The sequence below is a fragment of the Schistosoma haematobium genome, chromosome ZW (genome assembly GCF_000699445.3).
Source record: "Schistosoma haematobium chromosome ZW, whole genome shotgun sequence".
Taxonomy (NCBI): domain Eukaryota; kingdom Metazoa; phylum Platyhelminthes; class Trematoda; order Strigeidida; family Schistosomatidae; genus Schistosoma; species Schistosoma haematobium.
This window is the reverse complement of record NC_067195.1, coordinates 81,407,709-81,435,538: the sequence shown is the minus strand read 5'-3', so window position 1 is coordinate 81,435,538 and position 27,830 is coordinate 81,407,709. Positions and strand designations below refer to the sequence as shown.

The following is a 27,830-nucleotide window of genomic DNA, read 5'->3' as shown; positions in this document are numbered from 1 at the left end:
ACATATGGCCTAAAGATATAAATGGTAATAATAATATTTCAAAATTTAGCTCAGAAAGTTTTGAATTTCCCAATATTCGTCCCACTACAACAAGTAGTATTCACAAACAGCGGAGACAGATGGTTAACCTGGATGACTGCAATAGGCTGAGCATCATTCTTGAAAATCCCCAGCATTAATAATATTATAACGTTGGCACAGGCCTAATCGTATGACACATTCATTCAATAATCGAACCATTCAAATGTAAACCAGATATCAGTAAGAATATAAATTCTATTAACACAAGGCTCAATTAGTATTCGTTAATATTACAGTATATATAGTTACTTCTATGTGATATATCAGTTGCATCTGTTTGTGCTCCTTTACCAGTCACGAGCTACTTTGGTTGGATATTAAAAAATTTCTTAAGACATCAACAACCAATTCTTGGTGTTGAGAAATTTCATTGTTGACTTTACAGAATAATAAATAAAACCATCTTTCACTACATAAAATGTAACAAAAGGTTGTAAAAATAGAAGGAGAATTGTTATGGTAATACTTACAGGACTGACTGAAATATTGATAACTGCTGCGAAAATCTTATTTTAAGAACTGTTAAACAGTCATTCAGTTACAACGCGAAACATGGTACATCGATTCAGGTTGTCATACTTCACTAGCACAGAGATGAAGTTGTTGGGCCAAACCCCAGAATGGGGAAAGGCCACAGTATCAGTGGTAATAGGAAAGACTAGACATCGATGATACAATTCGAGGAGAAAATATAAATCGATGAGATAAAAAGACATAAAAACTCTGTGAGGAATTTAAGATCTCAGAATTCGGGGAATGCAAAGAACGTGTGTATGAGCGCTATTGTAAACGATTTTGAGTTGTCACGATAACCACGTGAACTCTAGCCATACATTTGAATAACAGCGGTTGTTAACTAATAGTAACTTTTGTTGATTGACTCCCATTGATTATTTTGTCCTTTAAGCAGTCCATCCATTTTAGGATGAATTTTTCCATGAATTCTTCTTTTAGTCTTCGTTTATCGTTAGTAATAGTCGATAATTCTACAGATTGCCTACGTAATAAATGAACTACATTTTTACAAAAGTAAAGCAGTGTTAACTTATCCTGTTGTCTTAATTTCTAGGGTGTTCGGGTCGACATAAGTTCTAAAGGCCGTATTCGGGCGCGTCAGCTAAATGCACCACAGCCTAATGCTGTGAAAGAACTCCCGTATCCCTTACGTCTTTCCAGTTCTGGAAGAGCAGTCTACTTCAAGGTTAGTAATCCTGTCCTACTGCAGCTGTATTACTTGTCTTAAAGTTTATGAATTGAAAATAATTGGTTATCTCCTCCAAGTTATCACAATTGATTGACCACTGGGTGGAGATCAATGTCATGCTTGTCTAGTCCTTATTAGTGCAGATCGAATGCTATCGATCATGTTGCAATGTGGCCACCAGTTTAGGTGACTCGACACTGCGGGCACTATATATTGAGATTTAGATGGTGGTTGGAGGTAGTCAACAAGAAACCCTGGACCCGGGTTTCGTGCTACTTAGCACTCGTCAGCAAGGTGTGCCTGTAATCTTGAGGGAACTGGTGCTCCCTGGCGGATTTGATCTCGTGTCACCCATCTTCACAGTCAGAGACGTTACCACTGAGCTATCCGAGCCGTGACTGACCTGTAGGACTGAGATATAATCACAATTGATTGATCACTGGGTGGAGCTGGGTGACACGAGATCGAATCCGCCAGGGAGCACCAGTTCCCTCAAGATTACAGGTACACCTTGCTGACGAGTGCCAAGTAGCACGAAACCCGGGTCCAGGGTTTCCTGTTGAACGAAAGCTTTTATATCTTAAAAATTAATCATGTAAACACAATTATCGGTCGTATTCGTTTAAAATAGCCCTAAAATACAAAGGAACATTTTGCTAAAAGAAATAAATGCGCGAAATTTTGATAATATGATGAATCATAGTAATGACCATAGTACAATTTTTTGAAGTAATCTGAACGAGAACTGTAAATAAAAATCAATCAATCAAACGTCATATTGACCAATGGACCTTACTTTTGTCATAGATCACACTTTCATGTTATAGTTTACTTTAATAACATTCTAATAACAACAACTAGTTAATGAGGATGGAGTTAATTAATTATTAAGTTGTTTTTTGTTTGTTTAATTGTTATTTAACATATTGGCTAGAAAAGATTCATCATTCTCCTAGATTCATCGAAAAATGAAATAATGAAGCGGAAACTAATAGAGTCATCAGAACTGAGTTTTACTGTTGTAGTATTTTACTAGTTGTGAGTAATAATTCTCAACAAATAAGTAATTCTGTTTTAGTTTAAAGCGAAATCAGCTAATGGTAGTTTAATCACTTGATTTGGTTCAACTCTCTCTCCCTCTCTAATATATAATACCATTTCTGGTTGGCGGCAGCCTGTGGTCCTCCGCGAGGGGAACTGACGTAAGTGATGTGGTACGAATGTACTACTGAGCATAACAGTGAATTTTCGACTTGTAAAAACTGTCAAAGTTACCTCTCTCAAGACCAAACAAATGTATTGTTAAAGAGACAAATTAGATAAAACAATGCCAGAAATATGAACAAGTTTAGATTTGGTACAGAAATATCAAATATGACAATACTATTTGATAAATGCTTGTTTTTGTAACCGTATATTTTAGATTGAGTAGTAAGTAAATGTGTGATTTACAGTCTATCTATCTATTTTTGCCAATTTATTTATGTGGAACAGTGGACTAGTGATTAAGGTGTTCGAATTTCATCCACTAAGTCCTAGGTTTAAACTCCTGTCCACCTACCACGGTTTAGACAACCATGTAGTGTCATTAGCCTACACACTTAGGGTGTGGTTCATACCCAAATAACCTAGTGATTGAATTTATTGAAATTATAAAAAATTGCTTGCATATTTCTAGTATCATATTAAACTGGTTAGATAATAAGAAATTTGTATTTTAGCACAATAAATGTTTACCATGATATAAAATGCTTCAATTAGTCATTATTCTTTGTAATCGGAGTAGTCTTTTTCATGTGAGGTTGTTAGGATATTTCCAACATGAATGTTATGATTGTTGGAATATATAGGACGGATAGCTATTGTTTCTTCTTGAGTTTCAAATTCCTAAACTGTATAGTAGTTATTGAGGGATTATGTTTTTCTAGTATGAATGAAAACTCCAAATTTAAGTTGATACAACTTATTCTATAGATGTAGTTTTGTGTTTTCTTCATATTTAACAGTCAACATAATATTCAATTCACTTGGTATTGTTATTGCTTGAATGTTCCCATTGAGGTTTAAGACTGCAATTTATCAGTCTATTGTTGGCATATGTACATACTGTGCGTGTTACCTCGATATTGCCTTGATTCACAAGATAGCCACTATCCATCTTTGCTTATGATATTCAATTGACTGAAATCTTATACGTGATATATTTTTTCTTTTTTTACTTATTAATTTTTCTATTCTAAATATTTGAATTTTCTCCCTGCTATCTTCATTCATTTAATAAGGCACGTGAACAACTACGTACCTTAGATCTATTATTCAATCCAAATGTTCTTTATGTGCTAGTTCCATTATTACTGGTTGTGATATTGACAAAACTAGTGAATACTAATGATCCTACTGTACAAAAAGAGATGCAACAAATGAATATTCTTAATCCACAACAACAATTACCTGATATGAGTGAAGTAAGTTATTTTTTTCTTTTCTTGGCATAGAAAATAATGAACATGATATATGTCATGTGATTAGTCAGTGTAAATATCTTAGTTTTACATTAGGTCACTCGCGGCCAAAATAGCTCAGTGGTAACGTCTCCAGTCTGTAAAACTGCATGATGGGCTTGGAATATTAAAGGGAACGTCAGTTTCCTTAAGATTGCAGACACGCCTTGCTGACGAGTGTCAAGTAGCTAGGGACCTAGGTCTAGAGTTTCCTGCAGACTTCTTCATCCATCTAACAAACTAGAAATACTGATGTGTGATGATAGATGCTCTTCTTAAGAAATAAATGCTACATTCATGTAATTTCTATTATAAACTAACACCAATTGAAGGAAACCATCGACAACATAGGGCAGATCGCTGGACTGTTGTTTTGTATTCGGAAATCCTCATTATCAGTGCTTAAACTGAGAAAGAATTCAAAACACTCACGTGCTCGTCACGAGATCCAGGAATTTCTTACCACAAAACAAAACGTATCCTGTTTTCTTTTGAAATAATCTTTATCGCATGGTATCGTTTCGTGATTGCTAGCTAATTGCTTCATACTCGAATCGGAATACACTAATTAATCCATCTTCGTGCAATCAGCGCTGGTCGGCAGGGATTTATATACAAATTTTGTATCGACTAATTTTTTCCCTACTGTATCTTTGTTCAATTTATTGGAATGCATGTTGTTCGCTCTCAATTGCCCCCAAATGCCCTGGTATGGCCGAGAGCGGGGCGGGTCCGCCCTCCCTCTCGAAATACTCTCACACGGCCACGCGTATATAGCCTCTGCCTGGGAAGTCCTACTCACTGCCTCCTCGTGGCGGGGGTGTTGTTTACGAAAATGAGACGACGAGAAGCGAATGTCCGGCGCTTTAACCGGATCCCAAACCAATGGTGCACATGGGCTCCAGTATCCCGCGGGAACAAATGAAGTATGAACCAATTTTCGGTCACCGGCTACCATGAGACTGCATCTCCTTACGATGCTCCACTGCCTTGTGGGTCATACCTTTAGGTCAAAGGCTCGGGGTGTGGCCCCCTAAGATAACCACCTGCTTCGGTCTGGGCACCCGGGCAGTATCACAGCCCATACACAAATGATAAACTCTCTATATCTATGGAAACTACTTTTCTCGCTTCTAATAACAATCAAATGATTCAAATTATTATCATTACTATTATTGTTATTATTATTATTTGCTACGACATTATTCACCCTCTTTTATTCCTACTCTGTCTATACTTATATTTTCGACTTATACAGCAGCTCTCCTATGGTGGAAACTCGACTGTATCTAAACATTCTCGAGTCACTGCCTGGTTGAAAATTGGATGCTACCACCAAATACGAAGGATGTTACGTAAGGAAATTGGGCAAAGCTTGCGTAAGGACCGAGAAGCCTGGTGGTCGGAGCGTGCTAATGAGCTGGAAGCAGCAGCTGCATCCGGTAATTACCGGAAGCTCTTCCAATCCATCCGAAGGGGCTTGGAATAACATCTCATATTTTGGTTTTCATTTCTGCACCACTCATCGAAAAAAATTATTCACCTGAAGGCACTGGTAATTCCTTTCCACTCGATATGGTGATCCTACGAACGAAGGGCTCTTCTACTCCGTTCATAAGCATTTGAACTCACATCGTTGTATTTAGCACACTTGTATCATAATCTTAAGAGAATTCAATCTTCTTTAAGTCAACTTCATCGAACACGTATACAATGGAGGTGATGACTCAACAGAAGCTCAGTTTTTTCAATCTCATTGGAGAACTAAAATTATATAAGAGTGAGAACTCAGAAATTTGGTGGAGAAATAGATAGATATCACCTGGGTTAGAGGGCTTCTTCACACATGACGGACTGCTAACTGGAAGTCATTTGATACCACATTTTATTTGTATTAAGGACTCAGGACCAATATTTCTCTTTCAATAAATGTATCTACATGTCTACTTTGGATCACTGATCGTGTGTTGCTACTAAATGCAGAAACTCGTTAAGCCAAAGCTTCTTTCATTTCGTTCACAGGCGTTTGAGTATTAGCCCATCAATCGAACAAGTATGATTCATTTATGTAGGTGTGCATAGCTTATTTATGACCCCATTTATACCATCCCTAATGCCATGTGGACTGAATTACTGTTTATCATGGACCACCAATAATTCTAACAAACGTCTTAGACGTGGAAAAATGGATTAGAGTATATTGAACAGTACAGTACAACTTATTGCAAGACTAAGAATGCTTGCAAAGCTTTGGTAATTAGGGTTAGACTTTCGTAGGGAAAACAGTTGGTTAGGGACTGAAAATATCCCGAAAGTGTTCTTTTAATTTTCGAAGAGGCTAACCCAGAGAAGTGATCGAATCTTACCTTTTTGATATGAGATAATCCGTTGATATTGACAAGAAATGATGATGAGTAGTCTAAAAGGGCGATACTACAATCTATAGACGAATCAATCAGATATGAGTCATGAATTTGGGCGCGAAATTCATCCATACATTTGGTTAAATGGGGTTTTAGCATTATAGCTGATGTCAGTTCTTGATGAAGACCATATATCTAATTTTTAACCCAAACCATCAACTGTAAATGAGAATTCTAACTGATTTTATAACCTTTATTTAGTCCTAATTAGTAGTTGTTCACTTTCAAATTCACTTCAGAGTCTCTCAAAGGTCGTCCATAACTTATAGTCTCACCTCTAAAAGTTTGTCGGAATACTTTAGAAATGTTCTTTATACTAGCGGTGGTGAAAGCGATACAAATAATTAGCTGTGATAATGCATGTCACTACACAGTAAGTGGTGTTACACAAATTAATAGACTATGGAGGTCTAGAAGTCATGATAAACAAAGGCCTTGAAACTATGAGTAAGTATAGGCATGTCACTGCTAATTTCTCCAAAGCTTTATGAGCTATCTGTTAGCCATTTAATTACTTAGACAGAGGTACGTTTGTAGCATTAAACTTCTGAGAGGATGTATTTGGAATATGAGATCCAAAGAGCTAGTCATTATTTCAAGTACGAAGTCGATACACAAGAATTAGTCTGACATAGAGGGACCAAAATGGTGTAAGAAGAAGGTAGAATGAAATGTCTCAACCCATTTCCGAAACCATACGGCAGGTTACAGGGCGACTTAATCTTGACTTTTCGTATACACCTTAAGTGTGTGCTACACGAACGCTCGTAGTCTTAGAAATAAAACGTCCGAGCTAAGTCTGATGGTGCAAGAATTATGTCCCGATATAATCATTGTTACAGAAACTTGGTTCACCGTTGATATAGACTGTTCTCCTTTCATTGCTGGTTATATCTGTATCAGAAGTGATAGAATTTCAAGTCGCAAAGGGGAGGTATAATATTATACGCTAGGGATCACTTTCGTATACAATCAACCATATCGGAGGCTCATATCAGTGGCACATGTGAGGTTGCATGCTGTAAGATTAAATCTAGAAATGGGTTGGTGACTATAGGGGAATATACCGTAGTCCGTCTTGTCTTGCTGACGACTTTATCCTAAGACACATCTGTTCTTGGAGTATGGCAGAATGTTGTCTCATCATTGAGGACTTCAACGCACCGAATATCAACTGGATAGAGCTTACAGCTCCAGGTAGTGGTTTCGATAGCGACCTTTTATCTACCGTTATTCAGTGTGCACTTGTACAATGTATCACAAAACCGACACATATTGATTTGCAATATGATCCGTCACTGCTGGACCTCGCCCTCACCCACCACTGTGAGGATGTCTTTGATATCCAGCACCTTTCCCCACTAGTGAACAGTGATCACGTTGTAATTCACCTTAAGTTTAGGACACATGGTATACAATTCGTATCTGCTCCACCCCGTCCCAATATCTGGCGAGCTAATATTCCGGAAATCAGAAACTGTGCTATCTCGACCGATTGGTCGGCCGACGCGGATGGATTGATCGAAGATGAATGGAATAAGTTTAAGGCTACATTCGAGGCCGTAACGTCGCCGTTCATCCCATGTTCAGCACGTAAGCTATCACATTGCCCTCCATGGATTAACAAGGAAACCCGGAAGCTGTTAAAGCGTAGGAAACATTTCTGGGACTTATTCTTGTTGACAGGTCATGCACCATTTAAGCGTGAGTACCAAAAATACCGTAATATCTGCAAGAAAACCATAGCCAAATCCCGTACCACTTACGAACGACAGTTAGTATATGATAGCCGTACTTGTCCGAAACGACTGTTTTCGTATGTTAAACGGCAAATGAAACGTAGTGATGGTATTCCCCTGTTACTGTTACACGAAAATTCATAATTACTAGCTGAATCAGATCGAGCAAAAGCTGAGACTTTTTCAGATTATTTTAGCGAAGTCTTCTCTACGTTTATTGTAACAAATACTTGTCCCACTCACACCGAGATACCAACCAGTGAATCTGTACTGGTGACTGAGGGAACTGTCCTTCCGTTGATGACTAACCTCAAACCTGGTGAGACACCGGGCCCTGACGGGTTACATCCACGGTTGCTGTCATCTCTTGCGGACATTATTTCAAAACCGCTTGCGACACTCTTCAACATGTCCCTCTCACTCGCTCAACTCCCTAGAGATTGAAAGGACGCTATAGTTAGTCCTATATTTAAGGACGGTCAGCGACAGATAGTATCTAACTACCTGCCTGTCAGTCTAACTAGCATAGTCGTTAAGTTACTTGAAAAGATAATTCGGGTTAGGTTGCTAAGCCACATAGATTTACACAATCTGTTAGCTCCTGAGCAACACGGATCTCGTAACAAGCGTTCATGCTTGACTAACTTGCTTATTGCGAGGGAGGATTGGAAAGCAGTCCTAGATAACGGTCTGTCTGTCGATGTGACATTCATAGATTTTAGCAAATCATTTGACAAGGTTTCACACGTAGGTCTTATGCAGAAGCTCACGAGCTTCGGAATAATAGGTACTGTACATGAGTGGATAGGAAATTTCTTATGTGACCGCAGACAGAGAGTTAGGGTCAACGGAACACTATCCGATTGGAAGCCGGTCAAAAGTGGTGTACCCCAAGGCACCATCTTAGGCCCCTGCTCTTCCTTCTCTACGTGAATGAGTTACCGCTGTTGCTTAGGTCGTCGACATTATTGTTTGCGGATGATGTAAAAATCTGGAGAACAATAAAAAGTGCGGCTGATCATGTGGATCTTCAAGCTGACTTAAACGATTTAGTTAGATGGGCTCGAGAGTGGGGCTTAGAAATCAATGCTAGGAAGAGTGTACTAATGCACGTCGGTCACGGTAATAGTTACCGTTACGCTATTGAGGGTAAACCTCTTCCATGCGTTCAAGAGCATAAAGACTTAGGAGTAGTATTAAGTCATGATTTAGAAACAACCACGCATTGCAAAGCAGCCGCTGTCAAAGGTTTTCGTACGTTATGGTCACTTCGCCGAGCGTTCAAATCTTTAGACGAGGAAACGTTTCGAATTTTATATCCCATATATGTTAGACCACATTTAGAGTACTGTATCCAAGCAGCTAGCCCGTGTCTGGTAAAGGATACTAACTCCCTTGAGCGTGTCCAGCGTGTGGGAACGAAATTAGTGAAGGGTCTTTCTAGACTCCCTTACGATGAGCGCTTAAAACGCCTAAATCTTTTCCCCTTGTCGTATCGTAGGACACGAGGTGACCTTATACTGGCATTTCGTATCTTTAATTATGATTTGGGTGGTAACATGTCTTATCTTTTGCTCCATTCAGCACTAATAATCTCCGAGGTCATAGCAAGAAGGTTCATAAACCACGATCTAATAAACTTAAAGTGGAGTCCCGATTTCTCATCGAGTAGTCAATGATTGGAACGCCTTACCCGAACAAGCGGTATCAGCCCCATCAGTGAATATTGTCAAGATGCTGGACCTTCACTGGAAAGCAATGTGTCAGGATTAACACAGGTTCACCAACCTACTATCCTTATTACTGAAGACTGAAGACCGAATGATCATGGTATTAATATACCTAATCTTTTCCTTGAGTCTAGGGTAGATCATTTGAGAGAATATTCCAGGAAATTTCAACTACCGAAATTAAATTGTTGACATGTGGAGTTCGGTTACTCGCACCGAGTGTTGATTTACTGGAGTTCTATGCCATAACACGTGATATCAGCACCTTCTGATGACACATTTGAAAGTGATTGAACCTTCTCAGTATTGAAAATTTCAAAGGGCAAAATAGGTCGATTGATTTCTTTTTCTCACCACTGAAATCTGACCCATGTGACGACACAATGTAGTTGGATGCTGAGCTCTACGCGCGGGCAACTCCAATGTTTACGACACGTTTGGGTGTTTGGAAACTGGAGTGTGATTTTGTCAAAACGGTTGTTATGATATTTTTCGCTTAATGGTCGTTTTCCTGTATGTATGAGGCTTCTTAAATGTCGTCAAATCTTGTAGGAAGATTTTTCGTAGTTCTTAAATATGTTTTATCCCATCGCTTAATTGACACGAGCCTTGGTGAACTCATTTATTCATGCAAATGTCGGGATTTCTGCCAAAATTTTGGTGGCTCATCATTTTTGTCCCTTATTTGTCCTACGATTGCGAAATCGATAGTTGATGTACCGGACGTCTGAAAATAGTCCATGGAGTTTCTACTTAGTGCTCCGTGTTCATGGTTAGTTTCATTGTGGAAAGGAAAGCTGAAAGTTGATCTTTCTGTGTGTAATATCCAGTTTATCATGCAGGTGAAGAGTGGAAATTTTTTTAGTAAATTTAAGTGAAAAGCAGACCGCCAAAAGTTTTAGAACGTTATGGTCAATACGTAGGGCTTTTAGTCATGTCGACACTAAGACGTTTTTGACTTTGTATACAGTGTTCGTTCGTCCTAAACTTGAGTACTGCATACAGGCGGCTAGCCCCTGCTTTAAAAAAGACAGTGAGCTTCTGGAAAAGGTTCAAAGAACGGCGACTAAGCTGGTTCCCGCAATAGCGAAGCTTCCGTATGAATCTCGACTGGCCAAGCTGAACCTTTTCCCGTTGTCATATCGCAGAACTAGAGGGGACTTGATTACAGTCTACAAATTGCTTAGTGATAAATTTGCACCTAACATGCCCTCATTTTTCTTGTCTTCCAAAACAGAGAATTTACGAGGACACTCCAAAAAGTTCATAAGCCGAGAACAAATTACTTGTCAGCTGACTATCGACTTTCCCATCGAATCATCAACGAGTGGAATTCACTACCTCAGCACGTCGTTGAGGCTCCATCCGTCGACTCTTTCAAAAGAAAGTTGGATCAACTGAGAGACCACCATTGCCAGGACTAACATAGGCCATCGAGCCTCCTGTCCTTCCCAAACTGAAACTGAAACTGAAACTGACTTAGATTCCTAGACATTTCCTCTCTAGAAAGACAATTAGAGGGAAGGTCTCGCTATTTCCTTTCGTCAGGCGAATAGACAGATATTTTGACGCGTTGTTCCTTTACCCCTTATTTTTTAAAGTTATATCTTTCGCTTTCCCCGTGTTGGGTTTGTTCCATTTTTTGTTGGCTAGGTTCGTATGTTCACCATGAACCATTTGATAAAACTCTAGTGGTAAGACTATAATTTATGGACGACCGAAGAGTCAGATTTAAGGTGGTCACCCTTGAATTTTGTCGTTCGTGAGCTTCATTTTGTTGACCCAGGTGGTTTTAACGAGTAATTTTGAAACCATATGGATACATCCAGATATATAACTTTGGCTGCCTAAATCCCGATCGTAGCTGCTACCTTGATGTGGTAGGGCTTGCTTATCGTGATGACCCAACCGGACTATATTGGCTGGAACACATGTTCCTGTAGGTTCTACCATGCCAGGCAGATCGATTGGTGAACGGTAAGACTAAAAGCAGCAACTCAAGGTCTGAGGGCGAAGTCGTACTGCTGACTGTAGAGGGGTGCGACAGCAGTAAGGTGTTTCCTTGGACAACCAGCATGACAGCGATGCTGCCTTCTCACAAGGAGGGGTAGGGTTAGAAAAGGTCGACCCTAAAAATGTCACACCTCACCTTACCTCACGGATTTCCGTCTCCGGCGGTAAGGCCCTTTGAAGAACGGAGCTAACACGTTAAAAACCTTCCACGAAAAGGCCGTGCGCAACCGGCCTCAAACAGTTGTCCCTTGGGCTCTGTGGTCACGCTCCCAGGTCGTTAAGTCATTAAGGAAACGTAACACACATCTGCTGTATGCTTGTCATAATATTTCATATATTGGAGGAAGATATTTGTTGTTTTGTTTGAATCCTCCAAACAAACCAAAAACGCATGCGAATAATCATGTCCAACTATGAAACTGAGTTCAGTTTTTATGAAGTTTCAAGTAAATATATAAAAACCTTAAGGAATTGTATTGAATATTGTTTTGTGCCTAGCCTTGTTATTCTTATTTGTCTTCCTTCTAGGTATATCACCCTTGAACGGATTAAGTGGTAGTATAGTTGGGTCACATCTAAAGCTGTTCATAAGTTCCTTCTGCACAATTGATTTCTCATGTGGCAATATCCCGTTTGGTTGTTTGCGATTTTCCATCTTAGCAAGTCTTATGGTTACGTTATTGAAGGTACTGTTGTAATGCCTCCTGAAGCTCCTCCAGACTGGCATGTCAACACACGAATTAACATAGCTGGTGATCAGTTCGTTGGTTTTGTGAAAGCAGATGGTAACTTCGAAGTAACTAATGTCCCATCTGGATCATATATAGTTGAAGTCATAAATCCCGTCTATTATTTCCAGGTGAGTACTAACGGAATAATTCCACATATGGCCTAAAGATATAAATGGTAATAATAATATTTCAAAATTTAGCTCAGAAAGTTTTGAATTTCCCAATATTCGTCCCACTACAACAAGTAGTATTCACAAACAGCGGAGACAGATGGTTAACCTGGATGACTGCAATAGGCTGAGCATCATTCTTGAAAATCCCCAGCATTAATAATATTATAACGTTGGCACAGGCCTAATCGTATGACACATTCATTCAATAATCGAACCATTCAAATGTAAACCAGATATCAGTAAGAATATAAATTCTATTAACACAAGGCTCAATTAGTATTCGTTAATATTACAGTATATATAGTTACTTCTATGTGATATATCAGTTGCATCTGTTTGTGCTCCTTTACCAGTCACGAGCTACTTTGGTTGGATATTAAAAAATTTCTTAAGACATCAACAACCAATTCTTGGTGTTGAGAAATTTCATTGTTGACTTTACAGAATAATAAATAAAACCATCTTTCACTACATAAAATGTAACAAAAGGTTGTAAAAATAGAAGGAGAATTGTTATGGTAATACTTACAGGACTGACTGAAATATTGATAACTGCTGCGAAAATCTTATTTTAAGAACTGTTAAACAGTCATTCAGTTACAACGCGAAACATGGTACATCGATTCAGGTTGTCATACTTCACTAGCACAGAGATGAAGTTGTTGGGCCAAACCCCAGAATGGGGGAAAGGCCACAGTATCAGTGGTAATAGGAAAGACTAGACATCGATGATACAATTCGAGGAGAAAATATAAATCGATGAGATAAAAAGACATAAAAACTCTGTGAGGAATTTAAGATCTCAGAATTCGGGGAATGCAAAGAACGTGTGTATGAGCGCTATTGTAAACGATTTTGAGTTGTCACGATAACCACGTGAACTCTAGCCATACATTTGAATAACAGCGGTTGTTAACTAATAGTAACTTTTGTTGATTGACTCCCATTGATTATTTTGTCCTTTAAGCAGTCCATCCATTTTAGGATGAATTTTTCCATGAATTCTTCTTTTAGTCTTCGTTTATCGTTAGTAATAGTCGATAATTCTACAGATTGCCTACGTAATAAATGAACTACATTTTTACAAAAGTAAAGCAGTGTTAACTTATCCTGTTGTCTTAATTTCTAGGGTGTTCGGGTCGACATAAGTTCTAAAGGCCGTATTCGGGCGCGTCAGCTAAATGCACCACAGCCTAATGCTGTGAAAGAACTCCCGTATCCCTTACGTCTTTCCAGTTCTGGAAGAGCAGTCTACTTCAAGGTTAGTAATCCTGTCCTACTGCAGCTGTATTACTTGTCTTAAAGTTTATGAATTGAAAATAATTGGTTATCTCCTCCAAGTTATCACAATTGATTGACCACTGGGTGGAGATCAATGTCATGCTTGTCTAGTCCTTATTAGTGCAGATCGAATGCTATCGATCATGTTGCAATGTGGCCACCAGTTTAGGTGACTCGACACTGCGGGCACTATATATTGAGATTTAGATGGTGGTTGGAGGTAGTCAACAAGAAACCCTGGACCCGGGTTTCGTGCTACTTAGCACTCGTCAGCAAGGTGTGCCTGTAATCTTGAGGGAACTGGTGCTCCCTGGCGGATTTGATCTCGTGTCACCCATCTTCACAGTCAGAGACGTTACCACTGAGCTATCCGAGCCGTGACTGACCTGTAGGACTGAGATATAATCACAATTGATTGATCACTGGGTGGAGCTGGGTGACACGAGATCGAATCCGCCAGGGAGCACCAGTTCCCTCAAGATTACAGGTACACCTTGCTGACGAGTGCCAAGTAGCACGAAACCCGGGTCCAGGGTTTCCTGTTGAACGAAAGCTTTTTATATCTTAAAAATTAATCATGTAAACACAATTATCGGTCGTATTCGTTTAAAATAGCCCTAAAATACAAAGGAACATTTTGCTAAAAGAAATAAATGCGCGAAATTTTGATAATATGATGAATCATAGTAATGACCATAGTACAATTTTTTGAAGTAATCTGAACGAGAACTGTAAATAAAAATCAATCAATCAAACGTCATATTGACCAATGGACCTTACTTTTGTCATAGATCACACTTTCATGTTATAGTTTACTTTAATAACATTCTAATAACAACAACTAGTTAATGAGGATGGAGTTAATTAATTATTAAGTTGTTTTTTGTTTGTTTAATTGTTATTTAACATATTGGCTAGAAAAGATTCATCATTCTCCTAGATTCATCGAAAAATGAAATAATGAAGCGGAAACTAATAGAGTCATCAGAACTGAGTTTTACTGTTGTAGTATTTTACTAGTTGTGAGTAATAATTCTCAACAAATAAGTAATTCTGTTTTAGTTTAAAGCGAAATCAGCTAATGGTAGTTTAATCACTTGATTTGGTTCAACTCTCTCTCTCCTCTCTAATATATAATACCATTTCTGGTTGGCGGCAGCCTGTGGTCCTCCGCGAGGGGAACTGACGTAAGTGATGTGGTACGAATGTACTACTGAGCATAACAGTGAATTTTCGACTTGTAAAAACTGTCAAAGTTACCTCTCTCAAGACCAAACAAATGTATTGTTAAAGAGACAAATTAGATAAAACAATGCCAGAAATATGAACAAGTTTAGATTTGGTACAGAAATATCAAATATGACAATACTATTTGATAAATGCTTGTTTTTGTAACCGTATATTTTAGATTGAGTAGTAAGTAAATGTGTGATTTACAGTCTATCTATCTATTTTTGCCAATTTATTTATGTGGAACAGTGGACTAGTGATTAAGGTGTTCGAATTTCATCCACTAAGTCCTAGGTTTAAACTCCTGTCCACCTACCACGGTTTAGACAACCATGTAGTGTCATTAGCCTACACACTTAGGGTGTGGTTCATACCCAAATAACCTAGTGATTGAATTTATTGAAATTATAAAAATTTGCTTGCATATTTCTAGTATCATATTAAACTGGTTAGATAATAAGAAATTTGTATTTTAGCACAATAAATGTTTACCATGATATAAAATGCTTCAATTAGTCATTATTCTTTGTAATCGGAGTAGTCTTTTTCATGTGAGGTTGTTAGGATATTTCCAACATGAATGTTATGATTGTTGGAATATATAGGACGGATAGCTATTGTTTCTTCTTGAGTTTCAAATTCCTAAACTGTATAGTAGTTATTGAGGGATTATGTTTTTCTAGTATGAATGAAAACTCCAAATTTAAGTTGATACAACTTATTCTATAGATGTAGTTTTGTGTTTTCTTCATATTTAACAGTCAACATAATATTCAATTCACTTGGTATTGTTATTGCTTGAATGTTCCCATTGAGGTTTAAGACTGCAATTTATCAGTCTATTGTTGGCATATGTACATACTGTGCGTGTTACCTCGATATTGCCTTGATTCACAAGATAGCCACTATCCATCTTTGCTTATGATATTCAATTGACTGAAATCTTATACGTGATATATTTTTTTCTTTTTTTACTTATTAATTTTTCTATTCTAAATATTTGAATTTTCTCCCTGCTATCTTCATTCATTTAATAAGGCACGTGAACAACTACGTACCTTAGATCTATTATTCAATCCAAATGTTCTTTATGTGCTAGTTCCATTATTACTGGTTGTGATATTGACAAAACTAGTGAATACTAATGATCCTACTGTACAAAAAGAGATGCAACAAATGAATATTCTTAATCCACAACAACAATTACCTGATATGAGTGAAGTAAGTTATTTTTTTCTTTTCTTGGCATAGAAAATAATGAACATGATATATGTCATGTGATTAGTCAGTGTAAATATCTTAGTTTTACATTAGGTCACTCGCGGCCAAAATAGCTCAGTGGTAACGTCTCCAGTCTGTAAAACTGCATGATGGGCTTGGAATATTAAAGGGAACGTCAGTTTCCTTAAGATTGCAGACACGCCTTGCTGACGAGTGTCAAGTAGCTAGGGACCTAGGTCTAGAGTTTCCTGCAGACTTCTTCATCCATCTAACAAACTAGAAATACTGATGTGTGATGATAGATGCTCTTCTTAAGAAATAAATGCTACATTCATGTAATTTCTATTATAAACTAACACCAATTGAAGGAAACCATCGACAACATAGGGCAGATCGCTGGACTGTTGTTTTGTATTCGGAAATCCTCATTATCAGTGCTTAAACTGAGAAAGAATTCAAAACACTCACGTGCTCGTCACGAGATCCAGGAATTTCTTACCACAAAACAAAACGTATCCTGTTTTCTTTTGAAATAATCTTTATCGCATGGTATCGTTTCGTGATTGCTAGCTAATTGCTTCATACTCGAATCGGAATACACTAATTAATCCATCTTCGTGCAATCAGCGCTGGTCGGCAGGGATTTATATACAAATTTTGTATCGACTAATTTTTTCCCTACTGTATCTTTGTTCAATTTATTGGAATGCATGTTGTTCGCTCTCAATTGCCCCCAAATGCCCTGGTATGGCCGAGAGCGGGGCGGGTCCGCCCTCCCTCTCGAAATACTCTCACACGGCCACGCGTATATAGCCTCTGCCTGGGAAGTCCTACTCACTGCCTCCTCGTGGCGGGGGTGTTGTTTACGAAAATGAGACGACGAGAAGCGAATGTCCGGCGCTTTAACCGGATCCCAAACCAATGGTGCACATGGGCTCCAGTATCCCGCGGGAACAAATGAAGTATGAACCAATTTTCGGTCACCGGCTACCATGAGACTGCATCTCCTTACGATGCTCCACTGCCTTGTGGGTCATACCTTTAGGTCAAAGGCTCGGGGTGTGGCCCCTAAGATAACCACCTGCTTCGGTCTGGGCACCCGGGCAGTATCACAGCCCATACACAAATGATAAACTCTCTATATCTATGGAAACTACTTTTCTCGCTTCTAATAACAATCAAATGATTCAAATTATTATCATTACTATTATTGTTATTATTATTATTTGCTACGACATTATTCACCCTCTTTTATTCCTACTCTGTCTATACTTATATTTTCGACTTATACAGCAGCTCTCCTATGGTGGAAACTCGACTGTATCTAAACATTCTCGAGTCACTGCCTGGTTGAAAATTGGATGCTACCACCAAATACGAAGGATGTTACGTAAGGAAATTGGGCAAAGCTTGCGTAAGGACCGAGAAGCCTGGTGGTCGGAGCGTGCTAATGAGCTGGAAGCAGCAGCTGCATCCGGTAATTACCGGAAGCTCTTCCAATCCATCCGAACCACTGGCAGCAAGAAGTCTAGTGTGAGCGAAACAATCTACGTGGATGATGGGATGCCAATCACTAACATCCATTGACGTCTTGGACGATGGGCAGAATTTTTCGAAGGACAGTTCAACTGGCCTGCTGCTCCGGCAACATCGGTCAGACTGTCCTGCCCTCCATGGCCGGTGACGACTGATCCACCAAATGAGGCGGAAGTCCGCAAGGAACGCCAACTCTTGAAGCGCTACAAATCACTTGGCCCAAATGACTTACCTCCGACTCTTTTTAAAGATGGTGGTGACTTTCTGACTAGGCAACTGACGACGTTGTTTACAAAGGTCTGGGAGCTCGAGAGTGTACCAACGTCGTGGAATGAGTCGATAGTTGTCCCTATCTTTAAAAAGGGTTCACCCTGTTCCTGTAACAACTATCGAGGGATAAGTCTACTTCCGATTGCGTCCAATCTATTGGCTTCCGTCATACTTCGTAGGTTGTTCGAAATCCCAGAAAGATTGACTCGCGAGGAGCAGGCTGGGTTTCGTTCCGGTCGAGGATGTATTGATCATATCTTCGCCCTCCGCCAAATGTTAGAACATCGCCATACTTATCAAAGGCCAACAATCGTAGTGTTTCTTGACATCAGGGCTGGCTTCGATTCGTTGGATAGGACTGTTCTCTGGGATTGTCTATTGAAGAAGGATGTGCCTGAGAACTTTATTGACATCCTGAAGGCCCTATATACAAACACCTCAGGCAGAGTGAGGGCATACAACCACCTCTCTCCATTGTTCCATTCGAGCAGTGGGGTTAGACAGGGTTGCCCAATCTCACCATTCCTCTTCAACTTTGCCATCGATGACATTCTGGAAACAGCTCTGATGAATGTAAGTAATGGTGGTGTGGATCTGTTGCCTGGAGAAAGACTTCTCGACCTTGAGTATGTGGACGATATTGTCTTACTGTGCGATAATGCCCAAGGCATGCAATCCGCACTTAATCAGTTGACAATCAGTGTCCGTAGGTATGGTATGTGCTTTGCACCTTCCAAGTGCAAAGTACTTCTACAAGACTGTCAGGATCCTAATCCTGTACTCACCCTGGACGGTGAGCAGATAGAAGTAGTCGAGAAGTTCGTGTATCTGGGTAGCTGCATAAGTGCTGGTGGGAGTGTGAGTGATGAGATCAATGCACGTATAGTGAGAACCAGAGCGGCTTATGCCAATCTGGGTCATCTTTGGCGCCTTCGTGATGTTAGTCTGGCTGTAAAAGGTCGGATCTACAACGCGTCGGTGAGAGCAGTTTTGCTCTATGCTTGTGAAACCTGGCGTCTCCGAGTTAAGGACCATTTTGAAACAACGACTTCAGTGGCTTGGACATGTTCTACGAATGTCGTCCCTGAGAATTCCACGTCGTGCATTGTTTGCCGTCTCTGGGACTGGTTGGAAAAAGCGGAGAGGTGGTCAGTATATGACATGGTGTCGTAGCATGAAAGAAAGCTGCAAAGGGCTAGCCTGTGTTGGTCCTTCACGACTCCCTGGCTGGGGTCCTAGAGATGGTACAATACAGTGGCTAGAGACGTTATCAGATATGGCTCAGAATAGAAGCCAATGGCGATCTTGCTGTAACCTTCTTTTACTTTCTTCATAAAAAGTGGTTGTGTCTTCTTTAACTGGAAGATTTCTTCTGATTGTACCTTTCCGTTCCCCCATTTTTACCATTATTATTATTATCATTACACCACCTTACATCAATCTCTTCGTTATTGAGTGTAAATAACAGTTTCATTAATCTTATCTCAAATAAACTTGTCTCACTTATTTTTATTTGGTTAGCACGCTTTTAAGCTATTCCAATCCGTATCTTTTATAGTTGTGCTATAATAAGTACGGTATATCACCAGTGATAGTAAGATGTGTTCGGACATTAGGCGATGATAGACGGACACTCCGTTTGCTAACTATTTAACATACGATTTCCTTATTACTAGTTGCTACTCCGAATTTCACTGAGTGTAGTCTGCCGTCAGTTGTGTTGAATAAAGAGTTGTATGGACTATACTCGGGTTCTCTACATTTAGTCGTGAGTCCTTTATCCTCCATAACATTTGATTCCAGTCTGTTTGTAGAGTATCATTTGAGTATCTATTCTAGTGATCTAACAATCTCGCGCCAGGTCGTATCATAGTATCATATCGTAGCAGAACAGAAAACATTTTTAGTTTATCGTCATATCACAATGTTTTGTCATATTTTTACTACCTTTTTTATTGGATAATTCTATTTTATTCATTTCTCAGTTCCTTTCGTCACTGTCTTTACTCGGTGGAAATACTAAAAAGACCACTCCAACAACAATAAATAAACGAAAATCTTCAGAAAAGCATCGCCAAATTACGAATAGTGCAGGGATTTCTGAGAGTTCAAATCAATACAATACCGTCGGTAACACTAGTAGTCCCACTTCCAGTTCATCGAATGCATCATCAAAAAGAACAACAACAAAGGCAAGAAAAGCCGAATAAACAAGCCGATATATATATGATATATTACAAAGTAATTGATTTACCAAAATTATTTTTTATTTGTATTTGAATGAATGAAGAAAATGACTCACTTTCACTTGCTCATCTATTTTGTTTTCCTTCCTTTCAATGTTTATCTTACAATAATGAATGTATTTATTATTCAACGTGTTTTTTAGCCAGTGTGGTTGATTTTTCGAATTTACTTCCCATTTCATAATCAGTCGTTCTAAAATATTACTTAAATATTCGTTTTCTTTTAATAAACAAGATCACAGTTAAGCACAATATGCTGGTTAATGTAGTACGTGCATGTGTATTTGTAAATTTATGTGCTCTAGTAAATTAAAACTCGTTTTATTTTTCAATAATTGTTACGTTTATCACTTAATCTGGTTTCTATTCAAGTAGTGACCAGTATCAGCTGCCGTTGGAGGCACTTGATTGAAGACCGTCGTTTCTTTTGGCGTACATGTTTATTCTCAATAATACTTTGGTGTCTAACTAGAACTTGTGAGGAGCGAATCCGAGAAAATCAGTCTGGATTGAAACCTGGACGTGGGTGTGTAGAGAAAATATTCACATTTCGGCAGATTATGGAACATGAACATACTTCTCGACATCTGACTGTACTTTCATTCCTTGACCTCAAGATGGCATTCGCTTATGTTGGTCGTGAGGTTTCGTGACAGTGTCTTATTAAAAGGCATAAAGAAGAAGTACATCAACATTGTGTGGGCTCTCTACTCGAACACTACTGGTCGAATAAGAGTTTGTGGTGAACCGTTATCGGAATTGGTATTGCTTACATCAAGCCGTGTTCGTCAGGGTTGACCGCTTTTTCAATTCTTACTAAACTTTGTCATAAACATGCTTTTAGAGATAACTCTGTTTGGTGAAGACGCTCACAAAGAGCAGTCTTTTGGCCACCTTAAGCAACAAGTCAAGCATTTTTGGGATGCGGCTCTCCCCTCCAAATGTAAAATGCTACTTCAGAGTTGGCTTGGGTCATTGCGTGAGATAATTATAGGGAGAGAAGTAGTTGAACGCATTGAACACCTCACTTATCTTCGAATTCTCTTTTGTACTTTTGTCTAACGGAATCTCGACGCGGATTCAGGCTGAGTACAGACGCTTTCATAATGGCTTTAACACGTTTCATACGAAGGAGAGAGACTCCAAAAGAAATCTACAGTGATGACGAAACTAACTCTGTTGGGACATCTTATGGATTACGAAATGGTATGAGCGTACGGAAAAAGCACTGAATAGACGATTTCACATTCATGATGTAGATGCCTAAATATTTCGACCCTCCACTGTCTAACCATCGAGATCCTCCTCGAAGGGTCCTTCTGGCCATTTTTGACGATTATGTTTAAGACGATGACAGTTTATTAGCCCACTTTGTAGAAATAGACAGAACTTTTAATAACCGCCCCATCTTTTCTGCGACATCGTACGAGAACATTGGTTTAGCACTTGCGTCTAACACCCCGCTGCTACTTAAAGATTGTGGTGGTTTTGGGATGAAGTTCAGTACTGCGGATGGGCATTCTTAAATTTTATAGATTTGGAATAGATGGTTCACGGAGATGAGTACTTCACAATTTATAATTAAATTACATTGATCCTTTTAATATTTTTTAAATGCAGAAACCAATGTCCTTGTATAATTACCCTGACATGAACTTGGCTGAAATGTAGGCAGAAAACGACCGTGTTTGCTATCCGAAGTTGGTGTTATTGGACACTAAGGTACAATCCATTGCAAAGTGAGGGTGTTTTAACTAAAAATGTTTATAAATAAGTTATACACAATTATAAACGTTGCAATCAGAATTCGCCTCGATGTCCATTAGCATTAACTTAGCTGCTGAGCAAGTAATATTTTGGATTTAAATCTGTCTTAAATTCATAAAATGTCATGCTGTACTGCAGAGCATGTCGTCAATAACACCGAACTATTGTGCCAACGTTATTTAGCTCATGTTTAAGTCTGGGTCTAATAGGCATGATCATACACGAAAAATTGATTATGAACTACCAAGTTTGCATTTTGTCCTTTGACAAGGGGCTGAGAACTTTGGAAACATAGCTTCAGAAAGGGAACGCAAAAAGGCCTTCCGTCCTTACCAAACTAAAACTGAAACCTTTGTATTATGAGTTGGGCTAGTGTTGTGAGTTAGGAACATCACAACACAGAGTTCTTATCACTGATTGACATCAATTATAATGCCAGCCGTAATGTGTTCTTCAGAAGTGCTAAAATGCCTGTTGCTGACTGTCATGATGGGACGAATCGGCATATTAAGTTATATGAATTTTACCGACGGATTTGTTAGTCATCTCATTAGAAGTTTACAGTTGTAAATAGATCGACTATTCTACCAGCGAAGATAAATGTACTTCATACTAACCTATACCATAAATCTGCATTCTTACTGCACATGAAATTTCAGGCAAAATACATAATGAGTTAAGTTGATTATGATTTGCTATCTGGAAGCCATCATATACCCTTATTTTCGCAAAATAATATCACATATATTGATGGTTGTTTGAACTTTCGTTTAGATAGAATTATTTGGGTAGTAGGGTACTTAGATACAAATAAAGGTATCGCCAAAGACAGAGCGGATTCGTTAAAAACTCCAGAAACCGTTTGTAACGTTTAGAATTTGGTCGCTTTGCATCAAGCCTGAAGGTAATTTCTGTGCTGAAGGAGTGTGGGGAGCAGTATGTGGACGAATCTGAAATCGAAAAGAACTGGTGGAAAGTGGACTGAAAATTTAGTAAGTTTCTACGCTTATTGATAAAAGCAATCCATATAACCAGAAGTGACACAGGCATGAGATTCAGAAAATATTATTATCGACACTAATAGTCGATAGTGCAAGTTTTTGAATGAGTGACATATCAATGAATTAGATATCAAGTTTCAAAGCAGAGTAATCTAGATTCAATATTAACACATAAAATAATCTAAGTTGTTCATAAGTACAGCTGGCTAATGACGTAACGAGCGCCGATAATTTCATAAATAATTCCACCAATAAATGATCAATATCAGTATCTAAATTTAAAAAGTATATCAAAATCTTATACATCCTGTTATCTAGATGTTAAATCTATCGTCATTAGTTTGTCTCTAATTCCGGATAATGAAGTGATTACAATTCCCAGTGTTAGGTTGGAACATTATTATAACTGATTCGAACAAACTACTCACTTGTTTGATACAAGGCTTACAGTTTAAACTAAAAATGTTGGACAACTACCCTGCAAAGAGTTTTACACCAAGATTTTCAACGAAGCACCCTGTTACAATCTGTCATTGTAGTATAAGTCCTTCTGGGTTGGAAGATTCATTTTTACCAGGTTTATGGTAGCAGACAGATAAATAAATAGATTAATAAATCCAAAATCTCTTAATGCAGGTAGACTACAATTAACGTTTTCTTTGCATCTGATAACCGCTTAGAGGTTGAAAGATACATGACCTAAAGTAGCCTCTTTTTTCTGTATCTATCAATCCAACTGGTCGTGTAGAGCAAGTTATTTTGTCATATATTGTAGGAATTTTTATATTCGGGCTCGTAAGCACCTCTCAGTGTGACTGAGCAAAAATGTAGTTAAAACCGTTAATAGCTCCATTCGAGCTAATTTTATTCGAACGGGACACACAGTCAACATGGATTAATCTTTCACAATATATCGTATTAACTACAGTCTCTCTAATGCTGTCAGACTGAGAATCCTGCAGGCGGCTGAATAAATTGTATTCGAATCAAATAGCCAGAGCTGAGTCCAGGAGAAATATGTTCAACTGCTCCTTTTAGACTGGCCAACTTCGGGCCTAATTAGTTAATAATCAATTTTGTGGTGTGGTGACATAACTTGAGTAATGTTCATTTTTATATCCTTATCTTATCCACACATCTTAGGATTTTCATTATTATAATTATATTGTTATTATTACATTCGCTAACATTTTTGAGAAATTTATTCATCATTCACTTCTATCTACTAATTCTCAACTAAGTCACAATATTATTTACATATTACTTCATTTGTTACCCGTTATTACACTATTGTTTCGCACCTCATGTTGAGGATATCTATTCTGATCATTTATTTAACAATTTCATTTGACGTAAATGCTTGTTCAAGTTAACACTTTATATTAGACACACAAACGTTGACGATTTTATTTCATATGAAAAAATCCCCAACTCACATGTTAAAATTTCAAATGATGCACTCTGCCTTAAACCTGGCCAATTTTATGGATTTTTAATTTGGATTTCATACTTGTAGAGGCTGATGAGAAATCGTTGAAAAGAATATTCTTCGTTCATGTGATTTGTTTGCAATTCGTTATACAATTTCTGGCTTATCTAAAAGACTTCTTTTGGTATTGGGTTGTGATGTAATCGTTCCTTACATTTCGGTTAGTTGAAGACTATATTTTTGATTCGTAATATTATTTGCATTTTCACACGTCGAAGTGTGTAACTGGCTGGGGTTCCCGAGGAGTAAACCCTTCAATGAATTTTAGATATATAATGGTTTGCGTCTAGTTCTAAGGTAGATACGTTTTATACTGTATGGAGTATAAAGACGTCTGATAAGAAGAAGGGAAAGACGAAAATACACAAACGGTTCAGTTTGTAGGTTGTGTGAAGTTAACATTGATACCAATTGATAAAAATAAACAATAACAGGCGTGAGATTACAACAATGTCATACTGTAAATAATGTTAGGGAGAGTTTTTTTCAACGTCACCACCGACTTATTAGTCTAGTTGGCTCGCCTAGTTTACTGATCAATTAGTTGGTCGGATCAGTTTATATAATTGAAGCTGGCTGGACATTCATCAAGCTGTGTCGACCTACAAACTTATCATGAACTAGCTTCTGAACCATGAAGATGAAACGTGTACAGATGTTTCTTACATTTAATTTTCTTGTCACAGCTCCAACACGGTCTAGTCAGTCAGCACAGTTCTCGAACGATTTTTCCCGGAAACATTGCACTGGTGACGTTAAAGCGCATTTCCGGCCAGTTCGAAGGAAGAACTCTCCACATAATCCTCAGCAGTTTTGTTCGTCCCCAATTAGAATACGGAAACAAGGTGTTTCTTCCCTCACTCCAAAAGGATAACAACACTCAGGAGCGTATCCCACAGTGAGCCACGAAATCAGATCGGGGACTCAAATTCAAGCCTTATGATTAACACCACCAATAACTAAATCTTACCCATTAGAGTGCAGCCGTCTTAGAGGTGACCTTTGAATGGCTTAAAGTACCTCAAGTACTTATGGGCTTCCCCTTAAACACCTAATTAAGCTTGGTGTCAACAGGAAACTTAGAGGTAACACCCAGAAACTGGAAAAACAATTTAGCAGAAAGGACTGTTGACACACCTTCTAACCCCTAAGAGTAGTCGAACGCTGGAATTCCCTGCCGACTGAGTAAGCCCAAGCGACTTTCCAGGAGTTTTCTAAAAGAAGATTGGATATATTTTTAAGGTCCTAGGACAGTATCTCACTATAAATTACCAACTTCTTTCTTTTTCTTCCTTCATCGTTAATGTGCCTGGATGCATTGGTGACCCACTGCCACTGGTTACAGAGGCCCGTTAAGTGAAAGTTTCTACTCCATCAAGAACCATTTGAACTATTTCTAGCCAGTGAAGTTTGAAATTCAATGTCCTTGTCATAGGCGGCTTTTCAAATTAGTAGATCCCTAGGTTGGGGTTGCTATTGTAATATTTTGCATTACGACGATGCTTCATATATTGGCTTAATAACTCCTAAATAACAGTGATATGGCCTGAGTGGAGTGAACTATTAATGGTTAGTTTTTAGATTTCTATTTGGTCATAAAAAGTTGAAGATTGGGAATAGCATTATCTTATAAGATAATCCTATAGGATAACACATTACTGACCATAGTGTATTACGGCTTTCATTATATGGTTAAAGACCGTTGCGATACGATGAGAAATTGCGAAGTTTATTGTTTGAACTCTTGGGGTTTGTAACAGTATGAGCTTATGGAGTATCGCTGGAAGTGGCGAGACTACAATTTGTTGACGAACCAATAAAATTAAAGATAGCGAGTCTTGGATTTTGAGCATAATTCATTCTTCTATACTGTTAAGTAGCATTTTGGCATTATAATTGACGGTAGTTTGCAACGAAATCCCTTTTTTTAATTTCTATCCCTAACATAACTCTAAACCGTATTATTTTAATTCCTCATGTCAGTTTATAACTCTTTCTTAACCGCAGTAAGTAGGTGGATTTTCTCAAGGTCACCCGAAGGTTGTCCATAAATTGTATTCTCCCCCTGAAAGTTGATTACAATCACACCAATGAGTTCGTCGTCAATTTTTTTAAAAACGCTGAACCTGAGATAATTGAATGCATTTGGTCCTTTGGCTTAGTTCCCTTATTCTGGACAATATTTGTTTCTAGTTTTTCAATACTACTAGTTATTTCTACTCTTCACCTTGTTTTTTTCCTGACTGTTCTCATGCAGTGCGTGGCAGCCTGAACCGATATAGGTTTCTGATAACCTCGTGGTCATTTCTGATTAGATAATTGTTCAGAAATAAGTGTAATAGCATAGTGAAGCTTCTAGGGAGATTAGAATACATGAACGACTTCTGAATACTACTAAAGTACCCTTTACTTTTATTATAAATAATTAACATCCTTAGTTGGAATAATTCTTTCTGGTTATATTCTTACTAACTGAGCTGTATCTCTTATTATTATTATCATTACACTCACACACTGATTTCCGTTCGTTGCTCTTTTATTATATTCACTTTACAATTTCCATCTCTTTATAACCTCGTTGGTTTTCTGTGGTGCATGTGTATTTGGTACCCTTCTGTACCGATGTTTATGCTTTCAAATAAATAAGAGTATCCTCGTGATACTCCCGTCGTTCGCTAGGGTTGAAATTAAGTTATAAATTAGTGTGAGGAATCAGGATCAAGAGTTAGCTTCATAGAAAGTAACGTTGTAGTTCTGATCACGAACCGACATGAGGTATGGTGCGTAATTCCCATTTACCCGTATTAATGAATGGATTTCACACTGAAACGCGAGGTCAATTGTTTTGAATCTGATTGGTTCGTTTATAAATTATAGTTCTACCAATCTAGTTTATTTTTACAACATTGTGGGAAAAAATATAAATCTGAAAGTCATCTGCGTGTGATATTCAAATATCAGCCCAACGTTTTGTCAGTCGACTGTTTAGTGTGTAAGGCCTGTTTGATTTAGCCCTGAGATAGACCGTTCAGTTTATAAAGAATATCGACAAAGCTGACGGTTACCAGCGCGTCATAGTCATGATCAACGTATGTATGATCTTAGATGTAATATGTGTGGTAGTATACCACTTTTTGGTTCCTTGACCGAGTTCTAGCTTTATATATACTTTGGGATGTGCATCTGACTGGATT

At 38.3% G+C, this 27,830-nt stretch overlaps 2 protein-coding genes across 2 annotated transcripts in view; both read left to right on the top strand.

Moving 5' to 3' along the window:
- Window positions 1-9,677: 9,677 nt before the first annotated feature.
- Window positions 9,678-22,029, top strand: EMC7 (ER membrane protein complex subunit 7). The gene is made up of 5 exons (XM_051212451.1): window positions 9,678-10,573; window positions 11,162-12,550; window positions 13,725-13,856; window positions 16,145-16,327; window positions 20,119-22,029. The coding sequence occupies exons 2-5, from the start codon at window positions 12,308-12,310 to the stop codon at window positions 20,341-20,343; spliced, it is 783 nt and encodes a 260-aa protein (XP_051072635.1). The 5' UTR covers window positions 9,678-10,573; window positions 11,162-12,307; the 3' UTR covers window positions 20,344-22,029.
- A 4,042-nt stretch (window positions 22,030-26,071) lies between these two features.
- TAF6 (Transcription initiation factor TFIID subunit 6) overlaps window positions 26,072-27,830 on the top strand; it is a 29,707-nt gene continuing 27,948 nt past the window's right edge. The window contains exon 1 of the mRNA XM_051212450.1: window positions 26,072-26,205. The gene's annotated coding sequence lies outside the window, so the exon portion shown is untranslated. The remainder of the gene's footprint in view (window positions 26,206-27,830) is intronic.